Source organism: Elephas maximus, chromosome 25 (assembly GCF_024166365.1).
Source record: "Elephas maximus indicus isolate mEleMax1 chromosome 25, mEleMax1 primary haplotype, whole genome shotgun sequence".
Classification (NCBI taxonomy): domain Eukaryota; kingdom Metazoa; phylum Chordata; class Mammalia; order Proboscidea; family Elephantidae; genus Elephas; species Elephas maximus.
Window position 1 is genome coordinate 62,941,309 of NC_064843.1, and position 14,473 is coordinate 62,955,781.

The 14,473-nt window shown below is 39.6% G+C and overlaps 1 protein-coding gene across 1 annotated transcript in view; it reads left to right on the forward strand.

The window, feature by feature from the left end:
- Positions 1 to 14,473, forward strand: part of XRN2 (5'-3' exoribonuclease 2) — an 88,635-nt gene that overhangs the window by 6,985 nt on the left and 67,177 nt on the right. The window contains exons 2-4 of the mRNA XM_049868888.1: positions 10,998 to 11,125; positions 11,209 to 11,320; positions 13,275 to 13,386. Of these exons, the coding sequence (XP_049724845.1) occupies positions 10,998 to 11,125; positions 11,209 to 11,320; positions 13,275 to 13,386 (352 nt within the window). The remainder of the gene's footprint in view (positions 1 to 10,997; positions 11,126 to 11,208; positions 11,321 to 13,274; positions 13,387 to 14,473) is intronic.

A 14,473-nucleotide genomic window follows, 5' to 3' on the forward strand; every position in this document is an offset into this window, starting at 1 on the left:
CCAGGCTTTTGATTTGGGGTCTTCCTTTTTTAATGTAGGTGTTCACTGTCATAAATGTCCCTCTGAGCACTGCTTTTGCTGTCCCAATAAGTTTTGATATGCCATGCTTTGTTTTCATTCATCTGTAAGCATTTTCTGATTTCTTCCTTGACTCCTGGTTGTTTAATTTCCATATATTTGTGTATTTCCAGCTTTTTTGTTATTAATATCTTAATTTCACTGCATAATGGCCTGAGAATATACTTCGTATAATTTCAGATTTTTTAAATTTATCGAAGCTTGCTTTGTGAATTAATATCTATCCTGGAGAATGATCCATGTGCACTGGAGATGAATGTGTGCCGTTGTTGGGTGGAGTGTTCTGTATGGTGTTGGTTTGAAGTGCCATTCAGGTCTTTTACTTCTTTATTGATCTCTCTAGATGTTCTGTCTCTTATTGAAAGTGGTTTATTGAAGCTTCAAGCTAATATTTTATTTTTTAAGTAAATTACCCAGGCTCTAACCAGATAATCACTGTACTTCACCTTCCTTGCTGCTGCTTTTTTTTTTTTTTCTTTAGGTGAAGGTTTACAGAGCAAATTAGTTTCTCTTTAAACAGGTCATACACGTACTGTTTTGTGACCTTGATTGCCAACCCTATGATGTGTCAGCCCTCTCCCCTTCTGGACCTTGGGTTCCACGTTACCAGCTTTCTTGTTCCCCTCCTGCCTTCTTGTCCTTTGCCCCTGGGCTGGTGTGCCCATTAAGTCTTGTCTTGTTTATGGGCCTGTCTAATCTTTGGCTGAAGTGTGAACCTCAAGAGTGACTTCAGTATTGGGTTAAAAGGGTGTCTGGGGGCTGTACTCTTGGGATTTCTCCAGTCTGTCAGACCAGTAAGTCTAGAATTTTTTTTTTTTTTTTGCCAGTTAGAATTTTGCTCTCCATTTTTCTCTACTTCTGACTGGGACTCTCTATTGTGATCCCTGTCAGAGCAGTTGGTGATAGTAGTTGTGCTGGACTCAGTCTGGTAGAGGCTGTGGTAGTTTGGTCCATTGGTCCTTTGGACTAATCTTTTCCTTGTGTCTTCGCTTTTCTTCATTCTCCCTTGTTCCAGACAGGGTGGGATCAGTGGAGTATCTTAAATGGCCAGTCATAAACTATTAAGATCCCAAATGCTACTCAACAAAGTAGGATGTAGAATATTTTCTTTATAAATATATGTTATGCCAACCAACTAATATTTTAAAGCTGTTTTATTTCTCCTTTCAGTTCTATCATTGCTTGCTTTATATGTTTTGGGACTCTGAAGTTAGGTGCATATATAATTGTTATATATTGTCGATAAACTGACCCCTTTATCATCCTATCAGGAGCTTGATAGCACGGTGGATAAAGTGCTCAGCTGTTAACCAGAAGGTTGGCAGTTTGAACCCACCAACTGCTCTGTTTGAGAAAGATGAGGCAGTCTGCTTCCATAAAGATTTACAGCCTTGGAAACCTTATGGGGCAGCTCTGCTCTGTCCTGTAGGGTTACTTCAAGTGGGAACCGACTAGACAGTAAATGATTTGGTTTTGATTTTTTTTATGATCATATAGTGCCCCTCTTTATCTCTTATAGTAGATTTTCATTTTAAGTCAATTTTGTCTGATATTAAAATTGTCACCTCAGGTGTCTTTTAATTATTATTTATATGGAATATTTTTACCATCCTTTCACTTTCAACATACTCGTGTCCTTGGGTCTAAGATGTGTCTCTCGTGAGCAAGATATGGTTTGATGATTAGATTTTTTTTTTTAATTTTAATTCATTCTGCCATCTCTGCCTTTTTATTGGAGTATTTAGTCTGTTTGCATTCACTAATTAAGGAAGGACTTACTTTGCCACATTGTGATTTTTTTTGTGTCCTATACCTTCTTTGTCCCTTATTTTCTTAAAATACTACCAACTTTTGTTTGTAGATTTTTTTTTTTTTCCCTACTCAATTTTTTTTTAGATGTTTTCTTTTTGGCTACCATGTGTATTACATTTAATGTCTTACATTTGTGACAACCTGCATTAAATGGTATAAACTTCAACAACATACAAACACTGTACCTATACCATTCCTGCCTCCCTCATCCCCCTCCCCGTTTATAGTATTGTTTCACCAACTACATTTCAAAAACTATTTTCTCTCAAAATCCCGTGCCCCATAAAAAAGAATAACATATATTTATATGTATTTTTTTTATGTCTTTGTTATTGTAAAGCATGAAGGACATAACCACTGAATTACCAAGCAAAAAATACTTAAAAACTTGCTCATTTACTTGCCTGTGCGGTTATCTTCAACGGAGATCTTTTTTTCCATGCATGGGTTGAAGTTACTTTTTCATATTCTTTGCTATCTGAAGGACTGCTTTTAGCGTTTCTAGTAGGACAAGTCTAGTGCTTGTAAACTTTCACAACTGTTTTAACGTGGAAATTTCTTAATATTTGTTGTCATTCTTGAAGGACAGTTTTGCTGGACACACTATTCTTGGTTGATAGTTCTTTTCTTTCAGCACTTTAAATACGTCATTCCATTGCTTTCAGGCCACCAAGTTTTCTGAGGAGCAGTTGACATTGAATCTTACAGGGGGATCCTTTGTATGTGACCATTTGTTTCTTCGTTGCTGCTGTCAGGATTCTCTTTATTTTTCAAGAGCTTGGTTATAACGTGTCTCAATGTGGATGTCTTTGGGTTTATCCTACCTGGAATTTGTTGAGCTTGGATTTGGAAGTTTATATCCTTTGTCAGGGTTGGAAATTTTTCTGCCATTATTCAAGTATTCTTTTTATTCGTTTCTCTCTTTTCTTTTTGGAACTCCTGTGATGTGTATGTTGGTTCACTTCATGTTCCATAATTCCATTAACTGCTCGGCAGTCGTGAGCCTTCTCTGTTGTTGCTCTCTAACCTCCATAATTTCAGTTACCTTATCCTTCAGTTCACCGATTCCTCTGCATGCTGAGATGTGTTGTTAAATCCTTCCAACAAGTTTCTCATTTTAGTTATCGCCTCTTTCAGTTCCAATTTTTGTGTTTGGTTTCTTTTTATAGTGTCTGTCTCTTTATTTAAAATCTTGCTTTATTCATGCATCGTTTTCCTGATTTCCTTTAATTCATTGTGTTTACCTTTAGTTCTTTGAACTTGTTTAATATTGCTGTATTATATCCTTTCAGTGTGTTATTTGGGCTTTCTTAAATACGATTTTTTTTTCCTTTGTATTGTTCATTTGAATGGGCCATGATTTCTGGTTTATGTGACTTGTGATTTTTTTTGTTGAAGCCAGGGCATTAGAATTTTATAAAGTATTAGCTGTCTCAATTTTCCTGAGTATCTGATGTTTTTGACAGTGCTGCTTTCTGCAAGGAACACTTAGGTGTGTAGAGCTTGGAGACTTTGCTTACTGCTCCCTTTTTCTCCCTGTGATATTTCCGTTTCAGTCCCAACCAAGCTTTCTGTCTTTCAGCGACTCCCATACAGATGAGAGAAACACTAGTCAATCCATTCTTCAGTCTTTGATTATCATTCCTTCCCCTGCTCTGCATAAAGTTTTCAGTTCTTTAGTGGCTCCTAAACTGAGCAGAAAGCTCACAGTGAATGAACTGTCCTCCAGCTGGTGTAGTCCTCAATTGTTTATTGCTGCTCCCTCCCCACTCTGTAGGGGATTATTTATTTCAGAGCTGGAAATTGGGGCCCTTCCCCATGCTCAGGGAAGCTGTAAGCCTACTGGGACTGTGACAGTCTTCTGTTAACCACGCCAAGAGGGGAAGGAACACCCTAAATGGAGCACTGGGGAGATCTGCCCTGTTTACACTGGAGCCTGAACTCAGGGCCCTTCTCTGTGCAAAGACAAGGTGTATGTTGCCTGGCCCAGTGGGCTCTGCGGGAGTCTCAGTCTGTGAGCCGCTACAGCTTCCGTGCCAACAGTGGGGACAATGAAAGAAGTACTTTTTTTTTTTTTACCACAAGAGATTTGTTGTTGAATTGATTCTGTTTGCAGCTCCTTGCTGCTGTCCTCTGCCCACTGGTTTAATGTTCCTTGTGTTGAGTAGAAACCCCGGTGGCGTAGTGGTTAAGTGCTATGGCTGCTGACCAGAAAGTCGGCAGTTCAAATCCACCAGGCGCTCCTTGGAAACCTGATACGGCAGTTCTGTTCTGTCCTGTAGGGTCGCTGTGAGTCAGAATTGACACAATGGCACTGGGTTTTCTGTGCTGAGTAGATTTTTCATTGTGTTTCTTGATGTACTTGTGGAGTGGATTGGAAACTTAGATGTGTTCGTGCCACCATCTTCCCAGAGGCCTCAGGAACGTTTCATTTGCAGGTTTGTTGTAAAAGCTGGAGAATCAAATGATGTTGTTGCTTGTGGTCACTGTGCAGGTTCAGGTCACATAGTGTAATTCCGTTTTGTTTCTTGCGCTGCCTTTACCTTCTTGCTGATGTTGCCTTTCTTTCCCTTCACATTTGTGCCTCCCTCAACTCTTCATTATATTAGATATCATATCAAGTCCTTTTCCTTTTTGGAGACTCCTTGGGGAGTCTGCTTTTTTCTCTTCCAGTCACACCTGGTTATTCTGTAGGTTTACTGCAAAGCTTCTGAGTTTTTTTATTCACTTCTTCAACAGAAGGTCTTGTATTCTGGACCATTATATTTCTTGGCTTAATCCTTCCTTTGTTTTTACTTTTCAATTGAATTCTTAAGAAATATGTAGGAGGTGAATATTTTGAGTAACGTAGTCCTAAAAGTCTCTGCATTCTACCCTTGTATACGTGGGCACAGAGTTTGAGTTTGAAAATTGTTTGCCCACAAAACTTTGAAGTCCTTTCTCTTTTGCTTTCTGTCACCCAGTGGTGTTGATGACAAGTCGAAGGTTAACGTGGTTTAGCCAATGCTTATGTAGTGTGCTTGCCATGTACCAGGTACTGCCATTGGACCTTTACAGGTATTAGCTCGTAAATCCTCATAACAGCCACACGACGAAGCAGTCTTCTTCCTGTTTTTCCTCCTCCTCCTTTTATTGTTGTTTTTATTATTATTACAAATGAGGAAAGTGAGGCAGAGTAGTTGAGTAACATACCCACGGTCATTCAGCTGATTAATGTTAGAGCCCTTATTGAAACCCAGGAGGCCATGTTCTTAATTTCTCTTTTTCTGCTGCTTTCGTTCTTTTGTAGTTGATCCATGTTTCTTTCTGAAATTTTTAAGGTCTTTATCTTTGACAGTGTAAACTTCCATGATTACGTATGTGTGTTGTTGTTGGGTTCTGCCGAGTTGATTCCCATTCATAGCGACCCCACGTGACAGAGTAGAACGGCCCCACAGAGTTTTCTTGACTAATCTTTATGGAAGCAGATCACCAGGTCTTCTGCAGAGCTGTTGGGTGGGTTCCGACTGCCAACCTTTGGGTTAGCAGCAAAGCACTTAACTGTTGTGCCACCAGGGCTCCATTATGTATGTATAGATTTTTTTGAAAACTGAAAATCATTTTGATTAGTACTTGGCCAACTGTTTGAGTCTTTATTTCTAAGGAATGCTCTTTGATTATTTCTAGAACTTTTTCTGTCTTCTCTGAACTCTGGATGACTTTCCCCCCAGGTCGATCTATTTTTCTTTTCTCCTTTCTTCCCTTTTGCTGCTTTATTGAAGTATAATTGACATGTAATAAGCTACACATATTTAAAGTGTACAAATTTAATACTTTTTGGCATATGTATATATCCATGACAGCACCATCACAGTCAAGATAATGAACATCACCCCCAAAATGTCCCTTTTTAATTCATCTCTATCCTCACTCATTTCCCCCCATCTTTAACCAACCACTGGTTTGCTTTCTGACCCTGGAGATTAGTTTTCATTTTGTGGAATTTTATATAAATGGAATTATATAGATACATCGTTTTTTACCTGGCTTCTTTCAACTTAGCAAAATTATTTTGAAATTCATCTAGTTGCATGTACCAATAGTTCGTTTCTTTTTATTTGGACAGTAATATGTGATGGGGTATACCACATTTTATTTGGACAGTAATATGTGGGTATACCACATTTTATTTGGACAGTAATATGTGATGTGGGTATACCACATTTTATTTGGACAGTAATACGTGATGGGGTATACCACATTTTATTTGGACAGTAATACGTGATGGGGTATACCACATTTCATTTGGACAGTAATACGTGATGGGGTATACCACATTTCATTTGGACAGTAATACGTGATGGGGTATACCACATTTCATTTGGACAGTAATACGTGATGGGGTATACCACATTTCATTTGGACAGTAATACGTGATGGGGTATACCACATTTCATTTGGACAGTAATACGTGATGGGGTATACCACATTTCATTTGGACAGTAATACGTGATGGGGTATACCACATTTCATTTGGACAGTAATACGTGATGGGGTATACCACATTTCATTTGGACAGTAATACGTGATGGGGTATACCACATTTCATTTGGACAGTAATACGTGATGGGGTATACCACGTTTCATTTGGACAGTAATACGTGATGGGGTATACCACGTTTCATTTGGACAGTAATACGTGATGGGGTATACCACATTTCATTTGGACAGTAATACGTGATGGGGTATACCACATTTCATTTGGACAGTAATACGTGATGGGGTATACCACATTTCATTTGGACAGTAATACGTGATGGGGTATACCACATTTCATTTGGACAGTAATACGTGATGGGGTATACCACATTTCATTTGGACAGTAATACGTGATGGGGTATACCACATTTCATTTGGACAGTAATACGTGATGGGGTATACCACATTTCATTTGGACAGTAATACGTGATGGGGTATACCACATTTCATTTGGACAGTAATATGTGATGGGGTATACCACATTTCATTTGGACAGTAATATGCGATGCGGGTATACCACATTTCATCTGGACAGTAGTATGGGGTATATACCACATTTTATTTGGACAGTAATATGTGATGTGGGTATACCACATTTCATTTGGACAGTAATATGTGTTGGGGTATACCACATTTTATTTGGACAATAATATGTGGTGGGGTATATACCACATTTTATTTATGTATTCACCAGTTGATGGACATGTGGATTGTTTGCAGTTTTTGGCTATTATAAAAAAAACTTGTGTACAAGTTTTCATGTGAATATATGCTTTCATTTCTTTAGGGAAAATACATGCGAGTGAAATGGTTGGATTGTATGGTAGATTAAAACAAAACAAAACAAAACAAAAATTACCTGCCAGGCTCATTTCCAAAGTGGTTGTACCATTTTATATTCCATTTATTTTGTCTTTTGGATAGAGTATTTTTTATGATTTTATTTCCTTTTGGCTTATTAACTACAACTGCTTAGCTCATGCAGTCCGTTCATCCATTCACTAGCTTTCTGGCTTTGAGAAAGTTAGTTAAACCCTGTGCCTCAGTTTCTTCAATTGTAAAATGGGAGCATTAATAAATGCACCTCATAGGGAGCTCACTTCTGAAAACTAGGACCCACCTACCCTCCCCTCTTCCTTATACTGTAATTTTTTCTCGGTAGCAGAAGTAGAGCTTCTTGGTCAGCTACACTCAACATTCACTGAAGAGCTGCAGCCTGCCTGTGCTGCAACGTGCCTGTGCCCTTAGGCATCAGGGCAAGGGTCAGCCTGCTCAGCGTCCTATTTTTGTAAATAAAGTTTTATTGGAGCACAGCCACATCCATACACATACATATTGTTTATGGCTGCTTTTGTTCCATAAAGGCAGAGTCCAGTCATTCCAACTCAGATCGCATGGTCAAAAAGTCTGAAATGTTTACTATCTGGCCTCCTATGGGGCACAAAGAAAGTGGGTTTTTGATTCTTCTCAGTGTGTTAGTTGCTTGGTACAGGAGAGAGGAAAGTACAGACTTCAGTGTGTAGAGGTAAGATGAAGAGGCAGAGCCTCCTGCCTTTATAGAATTTGTTTTTGTTCAGTTATCAGGTTATCTTCTACCATAGACACCCTCCTCCCCCCAAGAATTGATTCTTCTGCTTTCCTTACCACTTACTCCACTTACTGCTTCTGATCAAGCCCCTTTTTCTTGGTTCACATCATGTTTGTACAGAGCGCAGTCTGATCGCTTCCCCGTCATTCTGTCCTTGGTTCACATCATGTTTGTACAGAGCGCAGTCTGATCGCTTCCCTGTCATTCTGTCCTTGGTTCACATCATGTCTGTACAGAGCGCAGTCTGATCGCTTCTTCCCTGTCATTCTGTTCTTGGTTCGCATCTTGTTTGTACAGAGCGCAGTCTGATCACTTCTTCCCTGTCATTCTGTTCCTGGTTCACATCATGTTTGTACAGAGTGCAGTCTGATCACTTCTTCCCTGTCATTCTGTTCTTGGTTCACATCTTGTTTGTACAGAGTGCAGTCTGATCGCTTCTTCCCTGTCATTCTGTCCTTGGTTCACATCTTGTTTGTACAGAGTGCAGTCTGATCGCTTCTTCCCTGTCATTCTGTCCTTGGTTCACATCTTGTTTGTACAGAGCGCAGTCTGGTCGCTTCTTCCCTGTCATTCTGTCCTTGGTTCACATCACGTTTGTACAGAGCGCAGTCTGATCGCTTCTTCCCTGTCATTCTGTCCTTGGTTCACATCATGTCTGTACAGAGCGCAGTCTGATCGCTTCTTCCCTGTCATTCTGTTCTTAAAGCCCTTTTGATAGGCTTCTTCTCCAGTTGCAGATACAGATTGAAGCTCAGTCACATTCCTTTCCTTCTCTCTCAGAGATCCCCACCATCTTGAAATTAGTGCTCATCATTTCCTTCCTTTTTTTCTGTTTTCATTGCATATGTATGTATCCCCGGCCAGTACCTAATAAGATTTTATTTTATATATTTTAAAACTTTCTTTAAATGGCACACTGTATATATCCTTCTACAGCTTGCTGTTTTGGCTTAGTGGTATATTTGTGACCGTCCAGTTCTGGTTCTCTGACTCTCACTTGAGTCTGGCTTTTTAGTATGTGGACATGCCACAGTTTATTAATCCAGCCTCTGCCTGATGGGTGTGTTTTTTCCTAATTAAGTTGACCTGTTATTTTATTTCTTTGTGTTTAACAGCTTTATTGAGATAAAATTTACACAGCATTTAAAGTGTACAATTTAATATTTCTTGGTAGGTTTACAGAGTTTTCCGGCTGTCACTACTGTCTGTTTTTTACAACATCTTCATCATCCTCAAAAGGAATATCATACCCATTAGCAGTCACTTATGAGTCCCTGGTGGTACAAACAGTTAAGCATTTGACTACAAAAAAAAGGTCGGCGGTCCGAACCCACCCACGGATACCTTGGAAGAAAGGCCCAGTTACCTGCTTCTGAAAAGTCACAGTTCTACTCTGCGACACATGGGGTCACCACAAGTCGAAAATGACTCCACGGCAGCTGGTTTGGTTTGTTTTTCTAGCAATCTCTTCTCATCTGCCCCAGACTGCCTCCACCCGCAGCCTTGAAGCAACCATTAATCCACTGTCTGCCTCTATAGATTTGTCTATTCTGGATATTTCATGTAAATTAGATTGTATGACATGTAGTCTTTTGTGACTGGTTTCGTTCACATAACCTGTTGCCGTTGAGTCGATTCTGACTCATAGCGACCCTAAAGGACAGAGTAGAACTGCCCCATAGGGTGTCCAGGGAGTGCCTGGTGGATTCTAGCTGCCAGCCTTTTGGTGAGCAGCTGTAGCTCTTAACCACGGCACCACCAGACTTTTCTTCTTTCACTTAGCATGATGTTTTTGAGGTTGATCCATGGTATAGCATGTATATGGTAGACTTTTAAGTTGTTTAAAATTTTTTGCTATTACAAATGATTCTTTTTATGTATTTGGGGATCTGTTACATTTTAAGGGTTTTTTTTTTACTGTTAGCAACAGTAAAAACGTGATCTCATTCTTATCTTTTGTTGAAGTTCTGGACAAAAAAGACAAAGGTAATGTTCATTTACAAAAATATAATTGAGTGCCTCAGGAGTGAGTGAGGTGCAGTCTTTACCTTTTGAAGAATCACAGTGTTGTTGGGTTAGAATGACTAATTATAAATCTGTGGAAGTGCTACAAATGAATATGGAAAATTCGGAGGGAACACAGAAGAAGGAGCAGCCAGTTGCTTGGGAGATATGTGTGAAGTGTTGGAAAGATTTCAGCAAATGAGGTTGGCAGGGAGGCAGAAGGCATTCTGAAAGGAGAAACTGCAAAAGCATTAAGAGATGAAAGAGCATTTTCCAGGGACTTGGGAGAGATTGGGTGAGCTCGAAGGATATTGTGTTAGGAGAGGAGACTACTACGGGTCCAGGATTATTAGTCTGGACCTGCTGTTGCAACCATTGGAACAGTTAGGCAAGACGGAGACTCTGACAGTATAGAGGGTGGACTGGAGACAGGAGTGGTGGGGTAGTCTTATCAGCAGGCTGTTCAGGTCTTTCAGGTGAGAGATGATGGTCATGGTCATAGGGATGAGAAGAGATCAAGTGAAGAAGCACTTTTTGGGTTAAATTGGCAAGAGTTATTGATTGGGTGGAGCCCTGGCAGCATAATGGTTAAGCACTTGGCTGCTAACCGGAAGGTTGGAAGTTCGAACCTACCAGTGGCTCCTTGGGAGAAAAGATGGCACACAACAACATTGATTGGGTGGAGAAGAAAAAGAATTCTAAGGTGATTCCATGGTCTCTCACTTGGACAGTGAATGATTTGGGAGTTTGATAAATACCATCTACGTAGTCAAGATTAACTTGCTGTATTGGTAGTCATGTATTTTCTGTAGGTAAAACACCTGCTTCAGTTTGCTTTAAGGAATAAAATAACTTAAGATTTAAAGATTTTGTAAAGTGTTTAAAGATTTTGTAAATTATTTCCAATTCAAGAATGAAACAGATTTGTGCTGAGCCTGAAATCTATCATTTTTAGACCTGAACAGTCAAACTATTATTAATTGTCTCTTCCTCATAGCCAAAAGAATGCAATGGTGTGAAGATTCCAGTGGATGCCAGCAAACCTAATCCAAATGATGTGGAGTTTGATAACCTGTATTTGGACATGAATGGAATCATCCACCCCTGTACTCATCCTGAAGACAAGTACGTACCTGTTCTTGTCAGTGATATCACAAGCTCCAGAAGAAGTACTGTCGTTGTGTTACATTGTTTGCTTGTAATTACAGACCAGCACCAAAAAATGAAGATGAAATGATGGTTGCGATTTTTGAGTACATCGACAGACTTTTCAATATTGTAAGACCAAGACGACTTCTCTACATGGCCATAGATGGAGTGGTAAGTGCTAAAATAATTAACCTAGAAACTTCTGTTTTTGTTTCTGCTGTGTTCCCAGGGTCTAGAATGAAAGTTATCTAAGCAATGAAAAATGTTGACTCTGGTGAGTTGGAGAAGGAAAGTCTTATCCTTCAATCATTCATTCAAACATCCTTTCAGTGCCTAATTTGTGCCAAGCACTGTGAGATGCCAGTGATGTTAGTGACTGCCCATGCCTTTGAAATGCTTAACTGCCAAAGGGAGGGAGACAGATAAATGAGTTTAATCTCATAAGGACTTTATAGACACTAGATAGCATATGCAGGGTGCTGAGGGAGGTCAGTACTCCTAGGGGAGTCAGGAAATAGAGAAGAGGTGCTTTTTGTCCCATTTTTTTTGAAGGATGAGGAATAATAGGACATTGGTGGGTAGTGGTGGGGGATGGGTGGGACGAGCATGGGAAAGGGGACCTTCTACATTGTCTCAGACGTGCTAGGCAGATGCAGTTTGTATGCATTTGACCAAACTGACATGTTTGGGCAGCTACAGATGGTTTGGATTGGAAGGGGTAGTAGAGTGACAACTTGAGGAAGGCCTTACGTGCCACACACGAGAGTTTGGATTTTATCCTTACGCTCTGAATAGTCATCAAAATGTTTTAAGAGGTGGGTAGCTTACTGACCTATAATAATACCAAATAGGTTATAAATGATCACCAAAGTGTATACCAGGGTTTAGGGAGAATTAAGGTAAATCATAACTCAATTTATTTAGCCATATGCAATTAGATTCTTTTAGATGTAATACATGATAGGCACTAATGGAATGATTTTGAAAATCCAGGCTTTGAGTCCAAGAAGATTAACCTTTCTGTGAGGTTGTATTTACTCAATGAAAAACAGTAGCTACCTGATAACTTGCCAAGTTGGTTACAGTGAAGTAAAGAATAGAGAGAATAGGAATATGTCTTATTTAGAGTACATTCCAAAACACATTCAGTTAAATTTCTTGAAGAAAGTCTTTAACATAATCCAGTATGCCCTTACTGCTAGATGAAGTCTAAGATCTGCATGTTCCTGTGTGCACATACATACATGTACATGTATGTGCACACATATTTTGTTCAAAGTATAAATATAGATTATAGAACTTGGCACTTGAGAAGGCTGTATTAGATGGTCTCATTGGAAAGGGAACTGTTCAAATGCAAATATGAAACAACTTAGATGTAGACAGGCTACTTCAGAGCCCTATCCAACCCCAGGCTCAGTTCAGTAACTCAGAACTTGCAGTCAAGTTCACTTCATTCAGGCTTATCCAGTGATGTAAGTTACATTTGGTTAGAGTGATTTAAAAGTACTTCTGGTTTAAAAAAAAAAAAAAAAAGTCTCCCTTTTCTAATTGTTGTGCCTTATTGAAAAGATAGAGGGGTAATGGTAAACCCTGTTGTGAGAGATACAAAATGGAAGTGTGTTGAGGTCCTGTAGGCCAAGAATAGTAGTTTTCTGTTGCTCTTATGGAAATTGTGACAGATTTATTCCCAGTCACTTTTGGAGACCATCCTTCCTTTTAGGTTTGGGACTCTGGGAAGTTCTTCCTGATCCAGGGTTTGGATTATCACATGCTGGCTGGGTCTTTGATTAAAGTGAGCTTTTCTTCTTGGGTGCCTTGAGCACCATAAACCAGTGGAATGGGTGTTAGGCCACAGGTCTTGCAGTACTAAGTGCCGTGACTTCGTAGGATGTTTGTCCATTTGATGTGCTACCCATTCACCTAACGGAGCTCAGCGTTTAGCTTTTTGGGTCAAATTTAGGTTCTCAGGACCTACTGTGTATCATGAAATGATTATTAAACATACTACTTACCTTCCCTTTAGAGTACCACTATTATAAGATAGACTGACTTAAAGTAATGTGCAGGCAAATTTGTAAATATTTTGAGTAGTGTTATCTGAGTATGAAATACATGTTTTCAGGCACCGCGTGCTAAAATGAACCAGCAGCGTTCGAGGAGGTTCAGAGCATCAAAAGAAGGAATGGAAGCAGCAGTTGAGAAGCAGCGAGTCAGGGAAGAAATACTGGCAAAAGGTAAAGGAAATACATTTCGAAGTTGCACTTTTGAAAAGACCTGTTCAGGGGGCGGGTAAGCAACTTTTTCTTAACAAATAGGTGAGAGTTTAATTTAGTGAGGATCCCAGAGTATCCAAGGAAAATGTATGTTCATGTTCACTGGTGAGGAAAAGCTTTTGATGGCATTCTTCATTCCCATTAATAACCTTGCTCATTTTCAAACTACAGTTACAGGGAAACTTGAGACTAAAAGGAGGGGATTCTGTTAAAAAGAGCAGCTTCTTAACCGCTTTGAGTGCAAATGCAGCTCTTCAGCTAGCTTTTACATATCAGTAAACTGAAAATACATTGAAGGTGTTCTGTGGGGGCTGTCACATTTTCCTCACATCAGTCTTGGGACTCTTGTTTCTTGCTTACCCTTAAAACAAAGAGGTGTGTCTGAGCAGACCCAGGATGCTTCGATCTGTATTTGCACCTTTCACCACAGCACTCGTACAGTCAATAGGGGTTAAGGAAATGGGCACAGTACCCAGCAGTCCCTCAAAGTTTGTTTTTTTTTGTGTGGGGAAGGGTCATCTTCTCAGTTCTCCTGATGGGAATATGGGTAGGAACTAAGTCTCAGAGAGGAATGGAGCATCAGGGGATGCCGACTGGGACTGGGTTCTCTCCCAGCATGCCTTGTGTGTGAAGCGAGGTGAGAGCATGTAGCGAGGTGATTTGTTTGGCTTTCTCCTATGGAAGGCAATATAATAGGCCAGGAGAGTCACGATTTATTGGTCCAGGATAACTCTACTTGGCAGATGAAAAAAAAATGCTATTGTGTAGTCAGCTCAGGCCTGTGCTAACAGTAAATTTTACGTTACTTTAATTTGCTGCAAGTGTGTGAATATATAGCTCCTTAGCCTCAGCTTGTGATTAAGACTAAAACTTGTTTGTATTTATACCACAGTGTCTTTGATTTTAAGGATGTGCTTTTTCTTGACAACGTTATGAAAAGTATTTGTTTCTTGAGAAGAAACTAATCAGTGATAAAGAGGCAATATAAGGGTTTATATCCTTCCCAGTGATCATTTTGTGTTTGGTCATGTAAATCTTTGATAAACTC